At 49.4% G+C, this 7,500-nt stretch overlaps 1 protein-coding gene across 2 annotated transcripts in view; it reads right to left on the reverse strand.

Annotated features, from left to right (window-relative positions):
- Nucleotides 1–7,500, reverse strand: part of tpp2 (tripeptidyl peptidase 2) — a 59,086-nt gene that overhangs the window by 23,456 nt on the left and 28,130 nt on the right. For both annotated transcript variants that reach the window (XM_045699641.1, XM_045699639.1), the window contains exons 17-20: nt 5,789–5,905; nt 2,756–2,856; nt 2,236–2,332; nt 1,247–1,384 (exon numbers count right to left, since the gene is read on the reverse strand). In XM_045699641.1, coding sequence (XP_045555597.1) covers nt 1,247–1,384; nt 2,236–2,332; nt 2,756–2,856; nt 5,789–5,905 — 453 coding nt within the window. The remainder of the gene's footprint in view (nt 1–1,246; nt 1,385–2,235; nt 2,333–2,755; nt 2,857–5,788; nt 5,906–7,500) is intronic.

The raw sequence follows: 7,500 nt of genomic DNA on the forward strand, positions 1-7,500 counted from the left end.
GTAGTCTAATGTTGCGGTGACTACCCGGTGACCAGTAGTCTAATGTTGCGGTGACTACCCGGTGACCAGTAGTCTAATGTTGCGGTGACTACCCGGTGACCAGTAGTCTAATGTTGCGGTGACTACCCGGTGACCAGTAGTCTAATGTTGCGGTGACTACCCGGTGACCAGTAGTCTAATGTTGCGGTGACTACCCGGTGACCAGTAGTCTAATGTTGCGGTGACTACCCGGTGACCAGTAGTCTAATGTTGCGGTGACTACCCGGTGACCAGTAGTCTAATGTTGCGGTGACTACCCGGTGACCAGTAGTCTAATGTTGCGGTGACTACCCGGTGACCAGTAGTCTAATGTTGCGGTGACTACCCGGTGACCAGTAGTCTAATGTTGCGGTGACTACCCGGTGACCAGTAGTCTAATGTTGCGGTGACTACCCGGTGACCAGTAGTCTAATGTTGCGGTGACTACCCGGTGACCAGTAGTCTAATGTTGCGGTGACTACCCGGTGACCAGTAGTCTAATGTTGTGGTGACTACCCGGTGACCAGTAGTCTAATGTTGTGGTGACTACCCGGTGACCAGTAGTCTAATGTTGTGGTGACTACCCGGTGACCAGTAGTCTAATGTTGTGGTGACTACCTGGTGAGGTAGGAGTATTCTCTTGTTATGGTTGTGTGGTGGTTACATTCTGGTTGTGTGGTGGTTATATTATGGTTGTGTTGTGGTTATATTATGGTTGTATTATGGTTATGTGGTGGTTATATTATGGTTGTGTGGTGGTTACATTATGGTTGTGTTGAGGTTATATTATGGTTGTGTGGAGGTTATATTATGGTTGTGTGGTGGTTATATTATGGTTGTGTGGAGGTTATATTATGGTTGTGTGGTGGTTATATTATGGTTGTGTGGTGGTTATATTATGGTTGTGTGGTGGTTATATTATGGTTGTGTGGTGGTTATATTATGGTTGTGTGGTGGTTATATTATGGTTGTGTGGTGGTTATATTATGGTTGTGTGGTGGTTATATTATGGTTGTGTGGTGGTTATATTATGGTTGTGTGGTGGTTATATTATGGTTATGTTGTGGTTATATTATGGTTGTGTTGAGGTTATATTATGGTTGTGTTGAGGTTATATTATGGTTGTGTTGAGGTTATATTATGGTTGTGTTGAGGTTATATTATGGTTGTGTTGAGGTTATATTATGGTTGTGTTGTGGTTATATTATGGTTGTGTTGAGGTTACTACCTGGTGTGGGTAGGCGTCTCCAGAGCCCAGCAGTCTCTTGTTCTGGTCAAACAGCATCCAGAGCTGAGAGTCAAACTCTGATTCATACAGCTGCTCGCACAGTACTGGACAACTGGGGGTCGCTTCTCCTGACTTAGGCTGGGGAGAGAGGGAGCGAGTTAGAGAGGTCAGAGAGGGAGAGAGGTCAGAGAGGGAGAGAGGGAGAGAGGTCAGAGAGGTCAGAGAGGTAGAGAGGTAGAGAGGGAGAGAGGGAGAGAGATCAGAGAGGGAGAGAGGGAGAGAGATCAGAGAGGGAGAGAGGGAGAGAGATCAGAGAGGGAGAGAGGGAGAGAGGGAGAGAGGGAGAGAGGGAGAGAGGTCAGAGAGGGAGAGAGGGAGAGAGGGAGAGAGGTCAGAGAGGGAGAGAGGGAGAGAGGGAGAGAGGGAGAGAGGGAGAGAGATCAGAGAGGGAGAGGTAGAGAGTCAGAGAGGGAGAGGTAGAGAGGGAGAGAGGTAGAGAGGGAGAGAGGTAGAGAGGGAGAGAGGGAGAGAGGTAGAGAGGGAGAGAGGGAGAGAGGGAGAGAGATCAGAGAGGGAGAGAGTCAGAGAGGGAGAGGTAGAGAGTCAGAGAGGGAGAGGTAGAGAGGGAGAGAGGTAGAGAGGGAGAGAGGGAGAGAGGTCAGAGAGGGAGAGAGGGAGAGAGGGAGAGAGGGAGAGAGGGAGAGAGGGAGAGAGATCAGAGAGGGAGAGAGTCAGAGAGGGAGAGGTAGAGAGTCAGAGAGGGAGAGGTAGAGAGGGAGAGAGGTAGAGAGGGAGAGAGGGAGAGAGGGAGAGAGGGAGAGAGGGAGAGAGGGAGAGAGGGAGAGAGGGAGAGAGGGAGAGAGATCAGAGAGGGAGAGGTAGAGAGGGAGAGAGGGAGAGAGGGAGAGAGATCAGAGAGGGAGAGGTAGAGAGGGAGAGAGGTCAGACACACCAAACAGAGGTCTATAATAAATCCCAGACACTCTCACCTGGTGGAAGCTGTAGGTGAGGATGATTTCATAGAGCTGTCTGTTGTTGGGCAGAACATCTCTGTGACCCAGAGCCTTGATCTTAAAACACAGAGGTCTGGAGGAAACAGGAAACACACAGTTAGATGGGATGCTCGGGGCTAGACTCTGTACACTGAGACGATCTGTCAGGACTAGATGGGATGCTCGGGGCTAGACTCTGTACACTGAGACGATCTGTCAGGACTAGATGGGATGCTCGGGGCTAGACTCTGTACACTGAGATGATCTGTCAGGACTAGATGGGATGCTCGGGGCTAGACTCTGTACACTGAGACGATCTGTCAGGACTAGATGGGATGCTCGGGGCTAGACTCTGTACACTGAGACGATCTGTCAGGACTAGATGGGATGCTCGGGGCTAGACTCTGTACACTGAGACGATCTGTCAGGACTAGATGGGATGCTCGGGGCTAGATAAACAGATCTTCAGGGTGAAGCTGGGAAAAAAGTGTGGGTTTGTATTTTTTGAGTTTTGTACCTGAGTGGCTGGACCCAGGTCTTCAGGGTGATGCTGGGAGAAACGTCCTCGTACCTCAGGGGAGAGGACACCTCAAAACTAGTCACACCGTCTGATGCATGCTGGGTGAGACAAAAAAATCATGAGTCAGAAAAAACTTTTGGGAGGAAAACTGGTACGACACGTCCCACAACACGGAGGAAAACTGGTACGACACGTCCCACAACACGGAGGTAAACTGGTACGACAACGTCCCACAACACGGAGGTAAACTGGTACGACACGTCCCACAACACGGAGGTAAACTGGTACGACAACGTCCCACAACACGGAGGAAAACTGGTACGACACGTCCCACAACACGGAGGAAAACTGGTACGACACGTCCCACAACACGGAGGTAAACTGGTACGACAACGTCCCACAACACGGAGGTAAACTGGTACGACACGTCCCACAACACGGAGGTAAACTGGTACGACAACGTCCCACAACACGGAGGAAAACTGGTACGACACGTCCCACAACACGGAGGAAAACTGGTACGACAACGTCCCACAACGCGGAGGAAAACTGGTACGACAACGTCCCACAACGCGGAGGGAAAACTGGTACGACAACGTCCCACAACGCGGAGGGAAAACTGGTACGACAATGTCCCACAACACGGAGGAAAACTGGTACGACAACGTCCCACAACACGGAGGAAAACTGGTACGACAACGTCCCACAACGCGGAGGAAAACTGGTACGACAACGTCCCACAACGCGGAGGAAAACTGGTACGACAACGTCCCACAACGCGGAGGAAAACTGGTACGACAACGTCCCACAACGCGGAGGAAAACTGGTACGACACGTCCCACAACGCGGAGGAAAACTGGTACGACAACGTCCCACAACACGGAGGAAAACTGGTACGACACGTCCCACAACACGGAGGTAAACTGGTACGACAACGTCCCACAACACGGAGGAAAACTGGTACGACACGTCCCACAACACGGAGGAAAACTGGTACGACAACGTCCCACAACGCGGAGGAAAACTGGTACGACAACGTCCCACAACGCGGAGGAAAACTGGTACGACACGTCCCACAACGCGGAGGTAAACTGGTACGACACGTCCCACAACGCGGAGGTAAACTGGTACGACACGTCCCACAACGCGGAGGAAAACTGGTACGACACGTCCCACAACACGGAGGTAAACTGGTACGACACGTCCCACAACACGGAGGTAAACTGGTACGACACGTCCCACAACACGGAGGAAAACTGGTACGACAACGTCCCACAACACGGAGGAAAACTGGTACGACAACGTCCCACAACACGGAGGAAAACTGGTACGACACGTCCCACAACACGGAGGAAAACTGGTACGACACGTCCCACAACACGGAGGAAAACTGGTACGACAACGTCCCACAACACGGAGGAAAACTGGTACGACAACGTCCCACAACACGGAGGTAAACTGGTACGACACGTCCCACAACACGGAGGAAAACTGGTACGACACGTCCCACAACACGGAGGAAAACTGGTACGACAACGTCCCACAACACGGAGGAAAACTGGTACGACACGTCCCACAACACGGAGGAAAACTGGTACGACACGTCCCACAACACGGAGGAAAACTGGTACGACAACGTCCCACAACACGGAGGAGTGTGTTCCTACTAAAGTGAGGGGAAGTATTCAGACCCCTTGACTTTTTCCACATTTTGTTACGTTACAGCCTTATTCTAAAATTGATTAAATAATTGTTTTCCCCCTCATCAATCTACACACAATACCCCATAATGACAAAGCGGAAACAGGTTTTTAGACATTTTTGCAAATGTATTAAAAATACATAAAAACAGATTATTTTCATAAGTATTCAGACCCTTTGCTATGAGACTTGAAATTGAGCTCAGGTGCATCCTGTTTCCATTGATCATCCTTGAGATGTTTCTACAACTTGATTGGAGTCCACCTGGGGTAAATTCAATTGATTGGACATGATTTGGAAAGACACACACCTGTCTATATAAGGTCCCACAGTTGACAGTGCATCAGAGCAAAAACCAAGCCATGAGGTCGAAGGAATTGTCCATAGTGCTCCGAGACGGGATTGTGTCGAGGCACAGATCTGGGGAAAGGTACCAAAAAATGTCTGCCGCATTGAAGGTCCCCAAGAACACAGTGGCCTCCATCATTCTCAAATGGAAGAAGTTTGGAACCACCAAGACTCTTCCTAGAGCTGGACGCCCGGCCAAACTGACCAATCGGGGGAGAAGGGCCTTGGTTAGGGAGGCGACCAAGAACCCGATGGTCACTCTGACAGAGCTCTAGACTTCCTCTGTGAAGATGGGAGAACCTTCCAGAAGGACAACCATCTCTGCAGCACTCCACCAATCAGGCCTTTATGGTAGAGTGGCCAGACGGAAGCCATTCCTCAGTTAAAGGTACATTACAGCCCGCTTGGAGTTTGCCAAAAGGCACATAAAGACTCTCAGACCATGAGAAACAAGATTCTCTGGTCTGATGAAACCAAGATTAAACTCTTTGGCCTGAATGCCAAGCGTCACGTCTGGAGGAAACCTGGCACCATCCCTACGGTGAAGCATGATCTCTGAATGTCCTTGAGTGGCCCAGCCAGAGACCGGACTTGAACCCGATCGAACATCTCTGGAGAGACCTGAAAATAGCTGTGTAGCGACGCTCCCCATCCAACCTGACAGAGCTTGAGAGGATCTGCAGAGAAGAATGGGAGAAACTCCCCAAATACAGGTGTGCCAAGCTTGTAGCGTCATACCCAAGAAGACTCGATGCTGTAATCGCTGCCAAAGGCGCTTCAACAAAAGTACTGAGTAAAGGGTCTGAATACTTATGTAAAATGTGATCGTTTTTTTTTTACTGTTAATAAATTAGCAAAATGAAAATGTTTTTGCTTTGTAATTATGGGGTATTGTGTGTAGTTTGATGAGGCTGTAACGTAACAAAATGTGGGAAAAGTCAAGGGGTGTGAAGAGTTTGAAGGCAGTGCATATATACTCACTATGTGGAGAGGTGACGGCGAGGTGGTCAGGCCGTGGAAGGAGATGCCGTAGTCCACGGTAACGTCACCAAGGCTGGCCCACCACCGGGCGATACATAACTCGACTGTTTTCCCTGGCTAGAGAGGAGAGACACTTAGTCAAAACAGCATCACAGAGACCACCTGATCCCATTCAGTCCCCTGGTCTATTGATTCCTAGGGCTGACCCCATTCAGTCCCCTGGTCTATTGATTACTAGGGCTGACCCCATTCAGTCCCCTGGTCTATTGATTCCTAGGGCTGACCCCATTCAGTCCCCTGGTCTATTGATTACTAGGGCTGATCCCATTCAGTCCCCTGGTCTATTGATTACTAGGGCTGACCCCATTCAGTCCCCTGGTCTATTGATTACTAGGGCTGACCCCATTCAGTCCCCTGGTCTACTGATTGGTCGATGGGCTGTTGGTCGACCGAGATCTTTTTAGTCGAGCAAACGAGACACCTGTCTGATTCACGCCAGTCTGATTGGACCAATCCATTGCGGAGGCCTGTCTGATTGGACTAATCCATTGTAGAGGCCTGTCTGATTGGACCAATCCATTGCGGAGGCCTGTCTGATTGGACCAATCCATTGCGGAGGCCTGTCTGATTGGACCAATCCATTGCGGAGGCTTGTCTGATTGGACCAATCCATTGCGGAGTCCTGTCTGTGTGGACCAATCCATTGCGGAGGCCTGTCTGATTGGACCAATCCATTGCGGAGGCCTGTCTGATTGGACCAATCCATTGCGGAGGCCTGTCTGATTGGACCAATCCATTGCGGAGGCCTGTCTGATTGGACCAATCCATTGCGGAGGCCTGTCTGATTGGACCAATCCATTGCGGAGGCCTGTCTGATTGGACCAATCCATTGCGGAGGCCTGTCTGATTGGACCAATCCATTGCGGAGGCTTGTCTGATTGGACCAATCCATTGTAGAGGCCTGTCTGATTGGACTAATCCATTGTAGAGGCCTGTCTGATTGGACCAATCCATTGTAGAGGCCTGTCTGATTGGACTAATCCATTGTAGAGGCCTGTCTGATTGGACCAATCCATTGTAGAGGCCTGTCTGATTGGACCAATCCATTGTAGAGGCCTGTCTGATTGGACCAATCCATTGTAGAGGCCTGTCTGATTGGACTAATCCATTAGTCTGAGTAGGTATTTTTAAAATCAGGTTATTTTCTACATGTGGGCTGCAACGTTTTTAATTTGTTGGTTTTATGTACCGTAAATTCCGGACTATAAGCCGCAACTTTTTTCCCAGGCTATGAACCTCGCGGCTTAAACAATGACGCGGCTAATATATGGATTTTTCCCGCTTTCAATTTTAAAAAAAAATAAAAAATTAAAACACATTCTGTGACGTGCTCAGTTTTTTGGCGGCATGGAGTTTTCATTAGACCAATGAAATTGCCGAACGGGTTATTAAGGTCAAACAACTTTTTTGTTTACTGTTTAGATTAAATCGAGCGCTCTCAAACTTCCCATCATTCTGATTACGGTAGTCATTTTGTCACCCTCATCATGGCAAAGACACGGAGAAATGCATACGATGCAGCTTTCAAGTTGAAGGCGATTGATCTGGCTGTTGGAAAAGGAAATAGAGCTGCTGCACGGGAGCTTGGTCTTAATGAGTCGATGATAAGACGTTGGAAACAGCAGCGTGAGGAATTGACTCCGTGCAAAAAG

Source organism: Salmo salar, chromosome ssa17 (assembly GCF_905237065.1).
Source record: "Salmo salar chromosome ssa17, Ssal_v3.1, whole genome shotgun sequence".
Taxonomy (NCBI): domain Eukaryota; kingdom Metazoa; phylum Chordata; class Actinopteri; order Salmoniformes; family Salmonidae; genus Salmo; species Salmo salar.